We start from the raw sequence: 20,681 nt of genomic DNA on the forward strand, positions 1-20,681 counted from the left end.
TTAAGGGTACCCAGAATTGTGTTTAAGTCTTGAGAGCATCCATTTTCTTGTTTAAGGTCACACAAAGCTCAAAATTATTGTACATATTATATACAATTTACATGTTTAATTATTTTTTTCAAAGGTTGAATCATTAGAATATTTTACACTTCATGACACAACTGGTATGGAAATACGAGTATTTTTTATTGTATAACAGAAAAAAAAGGTGTAACATAGAAATGTACAAGAAAAGAACAAATATATGTATGACACATAAGACAACAGTATCGCTAAAGAGGTCTTTACATAAATGATAGGTAAATTCAAAATGTTATTTTGAATTAATACTAGCGGAACCGGCAGACATTGTCCACCCGAAAAACAGCTACCAAATTTGATTGCTTACATACCGATAGCAGCGCCACCTATCGGGTCCAATTGAGATGAAAACTACCCTATCTCTCAAGTTAGACAAAATTACAGATGCTTACAAAATTTGATAAAAATTGGTTCAGTAGTTTCGAAGTTTATCGCCCTCATACCCCGTGACACGAAATTTTTATATAGGTATACAGGATTACTTTTAATATGTCATGATCCCCTAATGCGAGTTTTCAATATTTCGATGTTCGGAGAAACAGGTGACACATCATACGCTATACTCTTCGTGTGACCCCAATTGGTGAGTCAAGGGTTAAAAATTCAATAAGTTATCGTTATGTTTGTTGTTATTTATTATTTTTTAGAATATTGTTTATCATCCTATAACAATTTTACGAATATTCGTCAATTATTTTTTTCTAATGCCCTTTAAAGTGATAGATTCGGGAATTTTTTACTAATAATAATAAAATTTAAAACAATCTAAAATAGTTGAACATGGATTTTTTAAAATATTTTTCTGTGATTGCCCATACCCCTCCTGACAACCCCTTCAAAGGATCGTGATTACAAGTAACCTGTATATGTATACATAGATTTCGGCCAACTAAAGAACGCAGTAGCGTACATAATTGTATTGTGAATCTTCTGGAGCGATATTTATATAAAAAGTTATTGAACTTATTTTTTTAAATGTTATATTTCGATTTTGCTATTACAAGTAAACTTCGATAATACTTAACGAAAATCTTACAAATAGAACGAAATATAAATTAGTTAGGTTTTTGTTTCTTTTCGTTTCTAAGGATTATTTTTTATTAGGAAATTACACAAATTAATGCAATTTTATTTTGTATATCTTTAATAAATTAAAAATGCTCGTACCTACTTTTACTACTACTATTTCAACTTCGCGCGCTTGATACTTCATAACACAATATGTCTGTCGAGTCAGTTAGTTATGTAATTATCGGCTAATATGTGAATTTTTATTGCTATTGCTTTAATTTGTCACTTAACGGAAATATTAATATGTCATCACTTCAGCCTATCGCAGTCCACTGGACATAGGCCTCTAAAAGTTTGCGGCATACACGGGGTGAACTTACGTGTTTTGTGCCACGCTGAGCAGACGGGTCGGTGACCGCAGGGCTGGCATTGTCGCACCGAAGACGCTGCTGCCTTCGGATACTATTATATAGATATTAATATCTATTTATAGTAAAATTAAACTGCTTAAGTGCAGAATTTAAGTGGCAATGCTTTATATTTAATTTTTTTAACGAGTAAAATACTTTGTTGATTTTTTTTATTTTAATTTTACACAGACTTATATAGACATAATTTCATAAGAACAATAGTTTAAAAGTTATGGCTATCTTTTAAACAATGATATTTGTTTCAGGACTATAAGTTCCTGATGGTTTAACATTTATTATTGTAGGTCATAGCCGTAAATAACTATTATTTGATACTTAAGCACTACGCATACATACTTATCACCTTAAACTGTGGTTTGCAATGACGCAACTTAAGTGGTTATCGCTTAGGAGTACCTACATAGTTACGAACTATTTAGTTTTATTTTTTTGATATAGGTAAGTAACGAATAACTATAAATTACTAAGGGCCTGATTTACCAGTTGTGGTTAGAGTTTATCCGGCAAATAAATTACATATAGACTTTAACAGCAGGAAGTACAATAGGCTATTAGGACCTGTTGCTCTTCAATTAATAAACTAGAACTTTTAGGTACATATTTGAGAGAGAAATATCTCATGGATTTAGAATGATATGGAATTCGATGGTAAAAAAGAATAATAAGTCAATTTTTTTATCATTTGGATACCGTCATCCGTCAAATAGCGTTTTCAACAACTGGACAAACTTGCCCTTAGTGTACGATAATACAATACACCTAGCTATGACCCGCTTAATTTGAGGATAAAAACGTATATAAAAATATCGGCCTGGTAAATGGACTATCACTACTGGACTAAGTAGTTATTGAGATTAGTGTGTTCAAACAAACAAACGAACTCTTCGGCTTTATAGTGTTAGCATAAAAAGTACAGTTCATGTATATTAAATATACAAAACGTACAAGGTTACATATCAACGTATAGTTGTATAGTCTTCTAATGGTAACGAAAATTTCGCGCCAGTGGATCGGTACTAATTATTGTCTAATTTATCTGATTGGTTTATTTGATTTAGGGAAATAGTCGGAGCGCTAATAACCAACGTAACAACCTATTTACTAACAATTTCGTTAACCTAATATTAACTGAATAATAAATCGTTATAATTTCTTAAATAGCATTACACAGTCGTGCTAGCGTTGCAAGAAACAAAACACTGTTGAATCAAGTTGACGATTTTTTTATAAGTATAAGGAGTTCTATTTGTCACAATGTATACCCATGTGTTTATTTATTTATTTATTGTCTTTATCAAATATGTGCTTTAACAGCATTAACCCAATTAAATTTATTTAATACCGTCAAGTGGATTAAATACCATATAACACGATTTAATGTTACGATTGATTATGTTCAGACTACATATCCTCTTAAATATGTTAGAAGACCAAATTGTAAATAGCGACTTTACATATTTTTAAAAACATTTTCGAGGGTAGTCTATACTTTATACCGAAGCCAAAAATGAATAACTATTAATTTAAAAAATTAAAAATAAATCTATGCAAAAATACTTTTAATAATAGTTCTATTTTATTTCGAAAATGATTTATAGAATTTTGAAAGAATCTGATGGTTTCATACTGCTTGATCGATTTTTATCAAAATTAGCTAAGAACGATCTCAAGGAAACTCGCTTTCACGTAAATAAAAGTATGTCGAAATCGAACCATTTCTTTTTTTCCATATTTTCAGATCTTTGTCAGCTGAGCTAATTCTGACGATAATATATTTGTGTATAATAAATACTTTTGAGAGCTACGATGCCTCAACACACACATTATCGATTAATAAAAGGCATGACAATGTAACGAAGCCGTTCGTAGGGCTACTTTAAATAAAATCGTTATTTTCAGTACAGATTTACTCTTAGAAAGGCCCTAATTTTCAATTGAGTTTAGCCTTTTTGTTATATTTTTACAGGAGTGAAAGATTAACTGTTTCCTATTTAATTCGTATGTAATACTCGTATATACAATTACGTTTTGTTAATTAAATGGTAATGAAATTAATGGAGTTCGTAATTATAGTTTCGCAGCAATTAACATGAGTATACCTACATTCTTTATCTCGACGAATTATGACGAAATTTCTTGTTACATGATAAATCACATTCACTTATATCCTTGATCTATATTATCAGTTCTATCTTTTAAATACAATTGAATAATTTTATAAGGTCTTTAAACTGTCAGGTTTTTATATAACGTTATAAATTAAATAAGGTTTTTTTTTCATTTGTCACGTTTTCGGTTATTGTTTTTTTTTTTTTATTACTTGCGTGTTATTATTAATTTTATTAACTCTTGGGAAATATAATTGTTTCAACAAAAAATGAAATTAAATATTAATTATGGCCCGGGGCCCTTTGTTGAGTTACATGCCCCATAGGAATTAATATGTTGACAGTAAATTGTGCTCAATTCGTTTTCGAGCAGTTTTGACGGGTATCAACTGATACGTGCCGAAATCAATAACACTATCAGTTTTATAGATAACTAGATCAACCCTGCGCGCGTTGCTACGCTTATTTTTTTTTTTCAGTCGTATCAACTCCGAAATCTTTGTTGGCTCATGCACAACGCATTGCTGAAGATCATGACATGATCATATGCATAGTTTGCGATTCTAGAAAGGACATATAGACAAACATTTATTTTTATATATACATATATAGATGCTCCACGTGTAACAATTGTTAATTATGCAACTGTTATAATAAGGGGTATTAAAACACGAATGTGGGGTGGGAATAATATCACATGAATGTTTTAATACCTAATTATGAACAGCTGCATACAATACTATCTACACCCATAATATGAATCCTCTATAAAAGATTCTGAAGCAGTTAGCTTAACTGATAACACTAAAAAAGCTAGTCCTGGTAACCTAATATCATCCATTACCGAATATGTACGATTTTATTTTTGTGTTACCCACACATTAGGAATTCTAAACATTTTTACCGAAAACCGAAAATAAAATCATCATATCAAAAATTTCGATCTAGCGGGTACATCGTTCTATAGCTTAATTGGCTAGAGCGCCGACACAGTCGGTCGGAGACGCAGGTTCAATCCCTGCTGGAACAGTAAATTTTTGATATGATATTCAAAAATATCCATTACCAAGTGTTTACATCCAAACAAACTAAGTATTAATGAAGGAATTATTTAATTAGTAGGTAGTAATTAACATTTTGTAGAGTGCAATTATTAAAATTCATTTGAATATGTTCCTTAATGAAGGAATAATGTAAGAAGGAATGAAGGAAGAAAACAAAGGAGTGTTATTGAGAAATTCAGTAAAAACGTTATGTCATCCGCTTGAATGATATTACGGTTATTAGGATATTGGGTGTTTTAATGTTGGCAATAAGTTAACTGTTTCAGAATCTTTTACAGATGATTTAAAGCATGGGAGTAGATAAATTATTTTTTATATATTATTTACATAATAAAGCAAATTTAAAAATTTAATATTATAATATATCGGCGTTATTAGACATATGATTAGTAGTATCTGAAAGCTGTTCATATTAAAGATTTGCTACGCAGGACAAGACGAGCTTAATCGCTTGTAAGATAATTGATAGGTATGCATATGAGGATCAAGGAAGGTATTACTAACACAATTATCTTAATCCAGTACTTGTAATGGATTTATTGTGCGAGAAGTGTAGATGAGTGAATTTGTTACGGTTTTATTTATCAACAATACAATGTCTCGGTACGATCATTTACAATTCGACTTTTATCTAGTACTTAAATAAATTTATTTATTTTAATTTATTGCACAACTATATAAAATACGCTGGTAAACTTAAGCAGGCTTATCTACCAGCCAAGTTTAAAACGTAGGTGCAAGGAAGTAGGTAGGAAAAGGAGTAAGAAAAAAATATCAGTTAACTTAGAGATGATACTATATTTTCTTAATACAGTTTACTCTGTCTGATTTCGGTTGGGTGATGTAAGATCATGACAGCAACAGTTTTTTAATAATTGAACAAATTTGAACCTTACTAGTAATTTGAATGCTCCCATTATTATGTAATTTAAAAGTTCTTAGTTACTTCTTCGGATCGAGAACGGAATCTAATTACAACCTGATTTAACCGTGTATAAAATACACAATAAATGATGTTTATTTTTAAACTTTGTTACAAAATTCATTGGAATCTTAGTCCCTAAACTAGGAAAGCTCGTAACGTAGGGCTCATTACTTTAGCAAAGTGTTTGATCATGTAATAATTCCGGGAGATATTCAAATATATACGCAATTACATTATTTCATGATAAGTGAAATATGAATCACTCATAAAGCTTATTATATATATATATATATATATATATATATATATATAGTTTTATTATTTTATTATTACAGTGCAAATTAATGAGTACAGTTTACACTTAAGCAAAATACTTATAGCTAATGGAGTCAATTTTTTATTTTTTGAGTTTTTTTTAAATTTATTTTATTAAATAGAGTTCATTTGAAAAGTTAATTATACCTTTTTATAATCATTGTATATATATAATATTTTGTATTACTTGAGTTTGTTAATTTCTTTACAAGCAAGGCGAGTAAGTAATAAAAAAATTGCAGGAATAGAACAAAAACAGCCCAATTTTTTTAACATAAATATAGTAAATGCTACCATTTTCATCTTTAGTCTAAACGTAATTGTTTTTATAATTTTTTTTTGTAGAATTAAAAGGGATCAAAAGATCAAATCTCAATACTCGTATGTAGCTCACGCGGACAATAATAAAATATGAAATATTAGGAGATCCGAACTAGCGACGAACTTCACCCATATGCTTAATGGGTGAAAATTATTTTATACTTATTTTAGAATATCAGAATAATGTCGCGAAAGGTGTAACTGAAAAATTCCTGGTCAGGCCTATATTTAATTTAAAATTAAAAAAAAATATATTTGAAAAGGGAAGGCTTTTAAAAACCCTAATGTCGTAACGATACCCCTTAATATTACTAATGAGGGCTCAAACTTTTACAATAACCTTTTTTTATCATCATGAATGATATTTTCACAGTATAGTTTAGAAAAAAAAATAGTAATTTATTTGGTCCACTCTAATGTACACACATAATCTTTTTAAATATATCTACGTATATCTAAGTAAATGTGTATGTGTGGTTTAGTGAGAATTTAACGTGTTGTGAATGACGACGCGTTGGCTCAACGGTTACAGCACTGGTTTATGGCTGTTGTGCTGGCGGTTGCGGGTTCGATCGCCGCATATGACAAACATTTGTATTTGCCATACAGATGTTTGCCGTGGTCTGGGTGTTTGTCCTTGTGGGTCTCCCCACCGTGCCTCGGAGAGCACGTTGAGCCGTCGGCCCAGCAGTTGGATATTACAAGCTGAAGTGTAACGTGATGAGGTGTGACGTGACTGCTGCAAACATTTTTATGAAAATAATAATTATTGACTGAAGCGCATGGAACAGAGCTTACTTTACAATCTATATTTAGGAGGACGATTACCAATTAAGACGAATACAATTTCGATACGTACCATAGATATATTTGCAAATTTCCGATCGATTAGAAAATTATTACGACGTTGAAGAGATAATTTCTGCTATTTATTATCATATTTTAATGTTCCTGAGTTCGGTTTTTCGGCATATTTGCGTATTCACGCTTTGGAACACTCAGTACCATTATTATGCGTTAATAATTGCATTTAGAAATGTGTTTTAAATGTCCATTACAAACAATCAGTGGCTCAATTGACATCAATTTAATAACAATTGTTTGCTATTCCTTCATATACCAAAAGGCGAGCAACAATTGCTTTATTTTCAGATCTTAATTGTTAATTGAAATTGTCAAACACTTCGAATTATTTGATTTGTTGTTGCCCTAGGAACGTTTAACCGCACAGCGCTTCCACACTGTTGTGTAAGTGTCGATCTTCTAAACAGTATCGACTTTCAAGAATCATTTATACGTACGTAGCTTGTCAAACAAAGCGTAGCATATCACGTCTTTAATTAGAGCAAGTATCTGATAGTATGTAAACAATTATGTCTTGAGAACTATTTGTTTTGCGTAGGATGAGCCTTATTTTAATTGCTTGCCTTGTATACATTTGTTATTTTGACCTTTAACAACACTAATTATTGTATTAGAGGGCATCCATTATATTACGTGAGCTATTTTTCTATCAGTTTAAACCCTTCCCCTAAGTGAGATCTAGTAAGATTTGCCTAGGACCCCTTACGTGGGATGGACGCTAAAAATGTTTTAAACAATTTATTTTTATTATTCGGGAAAATAAACCGTCAAGGTATAGTTAAGTTAAATAAAATTCAAAGCGAAAACAGAAACACAACACTTTTTTTTTAATTTTTACTCAATCCATGGAGACTTGTGTACTTTTTCGTGTAATATTTTTTATTGTTTTAAGTTGAGGTGAGGTTTTCGATTATCCCCCCTCACGGTTTTAATGAGATTTGGTAAGATTTCATTGGACCCCTCCTCCCCATTCTGAACTCACGTAATTAATGGATGTCCTTACCTAGTAATCACTATATTAAGACTAAGTATAGTAAGATTGTGATCAAGTTAATTACATAATTTCTTTTCTCCAAGGACCGGCAAAACAAAAATTGTTATTAAGTTATTACTATTAATTATTTATTAAAAGTGCCTCAGTAAATAATGTGTACAATGTTAATATATCCTTTATATATACCTATATTAATTGCTATAATTTTTTTGACAATAGTGACTAAGTAGATTTTACGTTTATTTAAATTAATAATAATTTTTGTGTAATAGATAATTAGATATATCTTACGATTTTGCAAGTCATCCCAATAAGTGCTTTGTGTGTGTTTACCCTTATATAGACTAGTTGATACCTTAAGCGTAATATGATCGCTCGTTCGGTTTAATTAATAAAGCAATCGTGTTTAGAGGTGCTTAACATGCAAGAATAGGGATAGAACGCTGTTTACCTAATAATGTTATTAATATAAACGTACCACCGAATATGCATTGTTTTTTTTTTGTATTGGCATACTGTTATTACACAAATAGAAACATCTTTATATTATCTTATACAGTTGTTACGCATAAATTATTAAATTTTGTTGCACTTTGTTTATTGTAAATATTTTTAATTTTTTTACCTCCAGAAATGCTTGCCATCATTGTTTTAGATTGTTTCCTTAAATATTTTAAGTAAAAATAAATGTTAGATTCTTTTATAAGATTTTAAATTAACATGGTTATTTTTATTACTAAAATTATACAAAAACGGCATATTTACCATGTTTTTTATTTTCATTTGCGGAGCTCGATATTTCGACATTAACTGCGAATGTTCACGAGAAAATAAATAAAATAAAATGAAAATACAAAACATGTTAAATATGCCGTTTTTGAATAGGTAATTTTATTAAAGGGTGTGCATATGATATTCTCGCTCTTTGTCTAATTTATAGCTATATAGGTTATGGAACAAATAACATAATATTTTTGTCATCGCTACGCTCGATAGTTTTGGTTACGCGTTGTAATGTTAAGTACAAGTACATTTATGTAAGTCACAAGATTAGCTGCAATAAAGTAATTTGCTTGGTAAAATCTTTGTTTAATTACTTCCTATATATCTGATCGTAAAATGAAAGTATTACGTGCGTCGATAATCGTATAGGTGCAATGTTTGCTCTTATCAAACAAATCGTGGAGTGATAAGCGCGGCATTACGGGCGATGTTTATCTCGTCGAAGCGAGGTGGCCGCGGCGTTGATGTCGAATGTGAGCGCGTAGCTCGTAGCGGCGTTATCGGGAAAGCGCGGGAAAAGCGGCTATCAGCCATTCAGCTAGCTCGGCTCTACCTCAGTAGGCTCGCGACCGCCGCTAGAGATGGACGGGTCCGTGCGCGCGTTCGTTCTCGCACTCGCGGCGTTCGCGCTCGTTGTCGCGCGCGCCCACATGACGCCTCCTTCCCACGATAACATACTTCGAATACAATTATGGGACGCCGAAGGGCTCAGCCGGGAATCCATCACTGAGCCATCTCCAGCTCCCGTCAAACACCACAAACTAAAAGTTAACTTGGACATTTTATACGATGCGATGATGGGTGACGAATATCACGGGACCGAGAGGTTTGCGAGGCACAAAGTGAGGCACAAGAGACGACGGCCTCGGCAGAGCGGTACCGATCTGCCTTGGAGGTTTCACTCGGGATCCGGACTGAGGAACGTGGAGGTGTACAACTTCGATGTGCCCTGGGACGTGATAGAAAATAAATATTCTGGAAGCGTGTATGCAAGTGCTGTGAGTGATTCGAGTGTCCCAGTGAATGTGGAGAGAGAAGTGTCGCCGCCGATGACACTGCGACAGGACGAGGAGGTAGGAATGAGGGTAAACTTTCTGAAAAGATGTAACACTTCGTTCTTATCGCTTCCTCGAGGTGGTTAATAGTGAATATCTAAGAAGTCAGTCTGTGCTGACACCGGGAGTTCTTTTATTTAAGCCTTGCCTTCCTTTCAGTCTTACTCCTTGAGGGGCGATGCGATGATAAAAGTGTACACGCTTTATTGTTTTGAAAATATGTTTTTTTTTTGCTGAATGTAGATGATATCGTGTTCGGCCGGCGTCGAAATGGAGTAAAATATTTTCAAGGGGAATTCACTTCACTTATCTTGAGATATGTTTTTATTAGGTTATCTCTATTGTGCAATCGATGTCTGTGAAACAAAATATTTTCCTTCTATTTAATCTAGTTATAACTTTTAATAATATTTTTTAAGTAACTTTTATTTACTTTAAACTTATTTGTTAATTTATATTCATAAATAGGACTGTAATGTAACTTGATAACTATGAGATCTGTCTCTAATTTTACATTTACTAACAACTTGAATAGTAGAGTAAAACAAAAATTAATTCTATTGTAGAAATAGGTCCGAATACTATTCCTTTCTATGGTTTCGCTATTAGTGATGTCACATTGTGTAGCTATTATGTACGACAACTGTAAACTAAATTTATGCTTTCTTTTATCTATTACTTGTAGGTTATGTACGACAACTGTAAACTAAATTTATGCTTTCTCTTATCTACTACTTGTAGGTAAAATATTTTAAAACAAGGTTTATTTTATAATATGACATAATTTTATCAATTAAATTTTAAATTTTTGTTATTATAAATAGATAAAGTGTTAATGAGTTATCTGATTAATGTAGTAATCTTTATAAAATTTGATTAAAATGCAATTTTTATTGTTTTTTTTTTCTTATTAAATTGAATTAATACTTCTTCTTCGACTGTTGCTTCAATAATTTGTACTCAAAATAGGCAATTCTTTTGTCTATTTTTTTTTTATTTTAGATATTTTTTATCATATCATTACCAAAATACAAACTATTATAAGTATGATATTATCATATCAGTTATATGATTGACATAGTCATAGACTTTACGAATAATTATGTAGATAGTTTGGATTTGCATCTTGGAGTTGAAATGACACATTTAAATTCCAAGATGCACATTGATGGATTGGTTGTGGTTCGACATAAATTTAATATTTATTTAATACCCTAAGTAACGCTCAAGTTACACTTCACAATAATATGTTTATCTTGTAGCAAATCTTTAAAAGTATGATTTCAGTTTGACGACTAGTCATTTCATTGAACTCATACTCTACCAGGAGAACGAAATTATGGACGTTTAGATTAAAGATATTAAAATACAAAAAAGGAACAAAGAAATATAAAATAAAAAAAAATATATATTTAAGGATTTTAACGTAAAACCTCGGTCGTCGTGTTCTGCATATAAAGTCTCAAATCTCTCTGTAGATCTGTTTGTTACCTTTCCAGCAAACGGCGCTTGCAAATGAGTTGTCCCGTTAAACTTAAGACTCAACATAAGAGTACACGTTGTGCGGAAATTAAGGGTAACAATAGCTATGTGTCCTCTTATTTCTTGTTCTTGTTGTTCTTGTTAACTACTCCGTTAGCGCAGTTATCATTAACTCATTTTTGCTCCATGCTTTTTGGTTCGATTTACTTCGCACAGACATTGAGTTGCCTACTATAAAAATGGAAGACTGTGTGTAATATTTAGTGTTGCTAGGTTTTTGCTATTTTCTTTTACTATGGGAAATAAAATTATCTTTGTACAAGACTGGCCATTAAAAGCTTAAAAGTGCCAGTCAAATTTCAGTCTCATTTTTTCTATTAAGATTGATATATTCTAAAACTTATTTATAAATAATTAAGTATACGTAATCCACACTTTGTTTGAATATAAATACTTATAATCAAAATATTTTCTTTCTTTTAATAACTTTAAACACATACACTTATAAACTAAACGAAATTCCTCATTGCTTAGAACAAATCGTAGTCTAGACACCAGACTGCAGTGATAGGTACTTCAGAACTAAACTAAAGCTGTGTTCTTGCCAGTCATCCCAACGTTGAGAGATGAGAAACATCCGAACAAGATGCAATTCAGTAACATTGTTGCCGTGAGTAAACGTTGACATGAAAATAGCGACTGTCTGAGTAGATGTTCTAAGATTTTCACAAGAACACAAAGTTATAATGTTGTTTTAATACTTAACTCGCTATTAATCCCTAGTGAGATTTGAACAAACTCGAGACGGGACTATGGGATTAGTTAGATAAACAAACATGGTAAACATTATAGAAACAATCGTAAAATGTTTCAAAAACAATAAAAAAGTATACTTGTACAATAATGTAATTTATTAATATACTAGCTGCGTCCGCGACATCGTCCGCATGAAATGAAAAAAAAAATACTGTTCAGTTCGCAGAGTTACAAAATAAATCAATTTCTAAAATAAAGGAAGCCTAAGTTACTCCTTATTACATCAGCTATCTGCCAGTGAAATTCCCGTCAAAATTGGTCCAGTTGTTTTAGAGATTAGCCGGAACAAACAGACAGACAGACAGACAAAAATTGTAAAAAATGTTATTTTGGTATATGTACCGTGTATTCATCTATATGCATATTTTAATATTACAAACAGACACTCCAATTTTATTTATTTGTATATAGATAAATATTAATTTTCGTTATTTAGAAAAAAAAAATACGTTTTGATAAAATGTCGTTTAATTGGAAGTGCATATCACAGAATTTAATTTTTACCGATATTAAAGTTTATTTTTAAGGTAGAAAGCCTGCTTGATGAAGTATGTTGCAGACTGTAAAATATCACTTTGTAACCTATAAATACGCAGTAATCTCACAAATATTAGGGTGAGAGAAATCACTCATATTATTATATTAATCAAATTATTAAATAAAAAAATTAAATTATCATTGCAATAAATGTACGTCGTTGTATAAAGTAATATAAAGACAACCGAAGAGGTACCGAATTTTACCGAACACAATAATCACCTTACAGTAGAGAAAATAAAAAACCTAAGATTATGTAACAGAAGCTTAGCTTCTTTATTTTCTGAGCTTGGCTGGCTTAGCTGTTTACAATGATTGAGTAGACAAATAGTACTTAATGCATTTATAGAGCATCTTTAAATTATAAGATATTAAAAAATATTACTTACTTATCTGCTTAAAATCTTTTTAGGACAGTTTCATGATTTTGTAAAAGAAATTAAAAATTGCTCTTCTGATGTCTCGAAAAATTATATATCGCATGAGAAAGATGAATAAAAATATGAAATGGCAATCGACGAACGAACATCATTAACGTCTAACAATAATGTTATTACGATACTCTTCGTGTTGGATATCCGCGTAAAAATAAAACGGCGTTAAGCTTTTGTCACGTTTTAATTGTTGTTTCGCCACTATTAAAATAATATAAAATATACATTATTAATCTATTATTATTTACTTTGCGTTTAATAATAATGAAATAAAAAATTAAAATTAAATAATTCTGCATTTATGTACTCTAGACATTTTTTTATTCCTACTATTAGTGTTTACGCGTTAATATAAACTATTCAACCATTTACGAGTACACATTTATTAAGCTTGTAGTGGATGACACTTGATGTTAATACAGTTGTTTCAAATATAAATCAACTCATTATCATCACTTCAGCCTATCGCAGTCCACTGCTGGACATAGGCCTCCCCAAGTTCGCGCCAGACATCCCGGTCTTCCGCAATCCTCATCCAGCCGACACCGGCAATCTTACGTATATCGTCGGTCCAACGGGCCGGAGGACGTCCCACACTAATTAAATTTAATTAATTTATTGAACTTTTTTCTACTATATATATTTATATACATATATTGTACAATATATAGTAGGAATTGACTTTATTTTTTTTTTGTAACTTATATTTATAAATATTATTCATTTAGTGTCACAGGCTCAATGTTTTTTCCGGACATACTGCGGACTCTCTGTAAGTTTTGTCATTCGATCTTTACACATATTGTTAATTCAATTGTAACAAGGGTTACGCCTCACGAATAAATAATGAACTTTATTATTTTTATTACTTTGATGTCGTAATTACTGTAACTTTGTGGACGTTTCGTTGTGTCCTCATATTAATAATTGTAAAATTTATGAAAATTTCAGTCATATGAATTAAAAGATTAAATACATTCCTGTAATGTTTTTATGACTTCCCATAATTGGATTTCACGTATTTCATGATATACTAGATGAAAATGATGATGAGGCATTTTGCAATAGACGCAGAGGTAATAGACAATTACGCAGAAAATAATGTATAAAAAGAAAAAAAAAATGGTTGTTTGTAAAGTCGGTTTACAGACGATAGTTTTACGTGATAACCTCGTAAAGAAATATGGATAAAAAATTGCATACTTTTATGAATTGAATTGAATTATTATCACTGAATTATCATTATTTTGTATAAAACAAAAAAGGAGTTAGTTAAAAATTAATTTTTTTCCGATAAATTAACATTTATTTACTAGAACTGCTAGGTCTGACGTCACGCGACGAGAGAGAGAATGTGTCACAAGTCAATGATTGCACCGATCGTGCCTCTCTATCGCTTATTCCGCTCACACTTGCACTATCAGGCTCAGGCGGAACGTGACACTTTTTCGACCGTGCCGTCAGTGTTCATCGATTTATAAGACGTTATTACGTCAAAATAGGTTATTACAAACTAACAATGTTTGCATATAGTAATGAAGTATTAAAGTACATTTATTTATTTATTTACATTAAATTAATCAGTAAGGTATCGTACCTATTTCGGTATAATCGGGACGTACATTTGGTTTTCGCATAAAAACTTGATTCTTAGGTTCGGAAATATACGAATGAAATATAGTAGTAGTAAAATTATCTTAAAAATCTAAAAAGTGTAGGTCGAGAAAGACAAGTGTCATGTAATCGTAAATAAAGACTGATAAATGAATATGATCGTCGCGGGAGCAATTTGCCCTTGGCATTCAAAGGGTATCAAGAAACTGTCGAGAAGGACATCCATAAATTTATGAAAGTGTCTTAATCATCAAGTTTATTCGATAAATATCCTTTGTACGTCAAAAACTTTAAACACATTCCTTAATACGATTATTCATCGTGGTTCATTCGTAAATTAACATTTTTTTTATTGCTGTGTTCAATCAATTGTCGGATAGTTCGAAACGAATTGAAGTTCAAAGAAGGACGAGATAAAACCAAAAAGTCTTCTAGTCAGTGGGCACGGTTATATGATTGGGCTTTGGATTGGCAATTCGCGTTATCGAATATGTATCGAGATGTCTGTTGTAATAACTGGTCGACAGCCCTGACCGCGTCCACGCCCGCCGCCCGCAGGACGGTGGACTGCTATCGGCCGGAAATTAGGCACAAATCAATAATTTCCTCACTACGATGTCCACAGAACGCGCTACGAAGCACTAATAGAGTCTGATTGACTTGCTCGAATGTTATATCCAGGCTGATGCACGATTCCCGATTAATAGAACCTATCACATGACGTTTTTTCAGTGAAAATAAATAGATTAATATTGTGTATTAAAATAATTTCAATCTAAATACAGGTAGGGTAGGTTAGAAGGGCTCTTAAATCATGCTATGACGCCTATAATGGGAGTAGCAACAATAAATGCTAATTAATCTGATATGAATTGAATCTTAACTTATATATATAATAAATTTATGGTTTGGCTTAATACGAAAAGTCTTATCTCATATATATTGTTGATAAAATTATACATTAAAGTGCGTGTTTCAAGAAAGTAATTAAGTAAATACACAAAGAAATGTAATTTGATTAATTATGACCTGAAGGTTTTTAAATACCATTAAAATACAATTACAATTGTATATTAAATACACAGTAATTATTTTTGTACTCTAAAATAAAAATATAAAGTTAGTAGAAACATTTTATTAAATTGATCTATACTAGCTTATTTGATTTTTAATGTGATGCGTAATAAAATTTATAAAAAATAGTTACATAGAGCAACACTCTTTGGTTAGTCATAGTCTCATAATCAAAATTGTTTGAACGTTAAAATTGAGTTAATATTAATTATTCGCCGTTAAATGAATTACAAATAAAGCATTTGCATTAAAATTATTTAAACGTGAAAACCCTTCTAATGCTTCCTTCGGGAGTGATAAAATCATTATGAATTGAAGTTTATTTCTAAAGTTCAGGAAAAAACAGGAAAACCTAATCAGACTTGAATATAAAAATGCGTTTATAAATTCTCTCTCCTTCTCATCATCATCATCATCATTCCAGCCTATTGCAGTCCATTGCTGGACATAGGCCTCCACAAGTTCGCGCCCAAAACCACCTAAGACGCTGCTGCCCGTCTTCGGCCTGTGTGTTTCAAAGCCAGCGGTTAGATGGTTATCCCACTATCGGTCAGCTTCTTTAGTTCCAAGGTGTTATTGGAACCTTGTTATCCCTTAGTCGCCTCTTACGACACTCACGGGAAGAGAGGGGGTGGCTATATTCTTTGGTGCCGTAGCCACACAGCAATCTCTCTCCTACTATTATATAATTAAATTATTGCAAATAAATAAATTTTTCGTTAATACTGTTTTGTTATATAATTTTAATTTATATAATTTCTTATGAGACCTCCCAGTTGAGTATGATATAGGTTTACAAATATTTATTTATTATATTGTGGGATAAGTACAGGCTTGAATCGTTATAAATATTAATGACATTTTTATGTCATTTTATTAATGACATATTTTGTCCTACATTGAAATCACCTAGAAAAAGCATTTCGAAACTAGATAACTAACTACTTTCTAACACTACAAATATGTGCATTTTTTAACAAAACAATTCAAAATTAAAATTTTAAGTGCGCTTTTTATTTTTTTATTTATTTTTACTTGACAATGGCAGAACGTCTCTAATGGCGATCGTATGCCAAAAATAAAAATAAAAAGAAGAAGAAGAAGAACTAGATATGTCAATTTAAAATTATTCAATTTCGTGTGGTATTAAATTTGTTTTATATTTATTATAGTGATACTGGTTTGCTAAACAAGGTTTTTTTGGTGATCAATCTTGTCATACACAAATTTCTTGTATGAATATGTAAATAATACTTCTAATACAAATGTGATTTTGTTATAGCTTTAGGTTAAAAACAAAACTCCATTCCTGCTCTTGTTCGTGGTATTATGAATATTCAAGTACCGTAAGCCAGTAAACTGTTACAATAGAACTGCTTTCAAAAGTTAGCGTTCGCTGGAATATTCTTTCAGTTTGCGAAATGGATTTTTAAGTCGCCTAGGAAACACGCTTTCTTTTCAAATATGGGATTGTATTCCGCTAGTGTAAAAAATTAAGATGATTTTTATCTTCACAGCATGGTGTCTATGGGCAAAACACATGAGTTCACGTTATTTTTGGCGTAAGCTTGTGGAGGCCTATGTCCAGCAGTGGACTATATAGGCTGTAATGATTATCTTCACAAATAGAATAATATTTTTAACACACCTGCCGCGTAAGTTAACTTTAAATATTTGTGTCATAGCGAATTTTTGTCAATTAAGGTACTCCGGCGTAACCTGTACAAAGTATAAATAAAAATAATTTCTCAGTAGTTTTGTAGTAACATTACCAAATAACTTATTAAAAAAAAATACACTAGTTACTACTAAAAAAACTTGAAAATAGTTCAAGTGATTTGAATATTATTTTTGTTTTATCCGCTTCAACTTAAATGGTCGTTTAGAAAAAATGAAATCAGGAAACCCCGAAAATCCCCAAGGATCAGTTTTTCGTTGTTATAAAAATCTTGCTCATAATATTTCTTCACGAATTAGTTCGTTGTTTTAGTTATCTCACTTTCCCACATTTGAGAAACAAATTATGTGCTAGTCTTACTACCGCTACTTGGGCTTCATTTTATTAGTCTGTTTCATCGAAATCGTACGAGTCTTTAAAGTTATTAAAATTGAATTGAAAAAAAAAAAACATAGATATAATAGAGCCGCTGATACGAAATATACGAAAATAAAAGCATTTATCTTGCAGTATGTTATTAGGTATGTGTCTGTCTATATAAAGAAATAGATTCAATCGAAACATTAAAACTAAAATACCATATCTACTTATTATAAACTGCTAAGTACACAATCTATAAATCAACATATTATTAGGTCTTTTTATAATTTATCCGAATATATGGTGACCATTTAAGATTTTTATTAAGATACAGTACCTACTTGACGTTATTGTAAAGATGAAACATTGTTACGAGTACTTGGCAATTTACCTCAAATTACGTACTTTATTTTAACATTCATGTAATTTGATTTTATTTCGACGATAATGAACAATGTTGTGCTTTAATTAAGTTTAATAAAACATTGTTTTGTTCTGTTCTACACATTATTGCTTTTGTACAAAAAATTCCAGCAATAAAGCGTTCTAATGTTCAACATGATCTGTATTTTCTTAATAAAATTTACGAAACAAGTGAGATTTATATTAAAGATGGGAATAATAAATTAACTTTTGTAATATAATACATTATGTCGTTATGGATTTTTTGATTAAACACAATTAACGTTACAATGTTTTAAATACATTTTCTTACTACATAAGATATAAGAGTATGTGAATTCTACAAAATTAGAACTCAGTGTAAGGTTAACTTATATTAACATTAAATTACAGATGTAGTTATAATATTCAAAAAAGAGTGTGCTTTATACCACACAACCAAAGTAGAGCTTCTTTACTTCCATCTGACTTATATCTCCCTCTCAACTTCCGTTCGCCTCGTCCGATCACACTTTTCGCAGCGCTCTCGTCACGCATTTATCCTTATTACTCAAGCGTGCATAAAGAAGTCTTACTTCAAAAATTTCAAATAGTCGGTAACCGCACCGTAAGACTAATCCGCAACAAATGTTAAGCCTTTTCATTATTATTTCTCGGAACTGAATATTATAAATAATAATAAAAAAGTATTTTTGAGGTTATAAAATATAATTTTTTTTTGTAGTTGGTTGATAATTGGTTTAAGAAAAAAGTCATACTGTAACCGTGGACTATAAACTACATACAACTACTATACCGATGTGCGCTTCATTTCATTTACTTACACATAAAATTGCTCGTTCCGTTCAATATTGACAATTTTACAAAATTAAACATTTTTCACAACAGTAAGAAGAATGTGTAAGTTCGTCTTTAAAACCTGTTTACATTAAGTGAAATTAACTTATAGTGCTATTACTTTATTACACGCATACCTGGAACTTCAAAATTAATATTTTAATTTTATTTTCTAATTTTAATTTCTTTTCCTATTAATGTGACAAAAAGAAGTAATTGAGAAGTTGTTTTGCTAATATTAGTCTGTTAGAAGTTCTTTTAAGGTATAATTTATCATTTGTATATATAATTATAAATAAATACTTGTATTAAAAGAAGTGTGTTAAAAAGTTTTACATTTTTACTTCATTTAGTTTTATGACAAGGTGCTATAATGTTACTAAAAAATTATGTATAAGAATATAATTGAATAAAGAAATGTAATTAATTATTTAAATGGATTAACTGGACACGGGAGTTGTACACGCAAAAGCCAAATGTAATATATATTTTTAATTAAATCAACAACACTTCTTTTTGTTACTTTATAAAAAATACAATATCATTAGGCATACAAAGAACTAAAGGTTATTTAATTTTGTTTATAAGCCCTTAAAGATAAAATCAACGATTAGTTTTCATTATTAAACAACAAATGAATGTCAAAATAAACAATAAATTACTTTACTGTACAACTATAGAGAGACGTATTTAAAATGTCAATAGTAAATTATTGTATTTTACGAAGAAATTAGTGATATTATCATGGATGGAATCGACGCCGCATTTCTCTTTACCTTTAGCGAATAAATTACTTGTAGTTTACATTTCAAAAACTTATTATATTTTTGCGTGACGCAAAACTATGAAAAAAGTAATCGGCCAGAATTTTCGTTATAATTCAACTTATTTAATGTTTCTTTATTTCTTTGGCAATTCAGTTAAATTGTATTATTCATTTTAGTATTAATACAATTTTATTGTTATTGTCTTCTTTTGTAACAAAACTCGCGGTCTTACAAATTCTCGTGGAGATAACTTTTTTTTCAATTTCAAGTTTTTTAATATTGTATTAAAAAATCTAATTCGTAGTGAATTTACTTATAAACTTATCATTTTTGTAAAAAAATATTTAAATATATATGAAATCATGTTTTGACCACTCAATTTTTAATATTTATGTGCTCGTATTTTAAAACACGTATGAAATGTATGTCATGTTTAAATGGTTTATTACTGAACTGATAATCAGTTAAAAATATGTCTGATCGTTGATAAGGAATATTCCTCGAATCTTCGATCTCCAGCTTAACTTCGAGTCACGTAGTTAATATTATCGAAAGACTTTTTAAATTGCTTATCTGTTCCAGATGTGTGTTGCGATTTACTCAAAATGAAATGCTCTTTATTTCCCTAATATACTAATAACACGACAATATTGGTAAAACCTTGATTATTCAACAAAACAACAAAAAAGTCCAATAAAAGTCGAATGCTAAATTAATGTACGATGCTT

At 30.6% G+C, this 20,681-nt stretch overlaps 1 protein-coding gene across 1 annotated transcript in view; it reads left to right on the top strand.

Moving 5' to 3' along the window:
- The first annotated feature begins 9,478 nt into the window (after positions 1–9,478).
- The window catches only part of LOC123656707 (G-protein coupled receptor Mth2-like), a 100,547-nt gene continuing 89,344 nt past the window's right edge, over positions 9,479–20,681 (top strand). The window contains exon 1 of the mRNA XM_045592369.1: positions 9,479–9,970. Within this exon, the coding sequence (XP_045448325.1) occupies positions 9,479–9,970 (492 nt within the window). The remainder of the gene's footprint in view (positions 9,971–20,681) is intronic.

Source organism: Melitaea cinxia, chromosome 9 (genome assembly GCF_905220565.1).
Source record: "Melitaea cinxia chromosome 9, ilMelCinx1.1, whole genome shotgun sequence".
NCBI lineage: Eukaryota > Metazoa > Arthropoda > Insecta > Lepidoptera > Nymphalidae > Melitaea > Melitaea cinxia.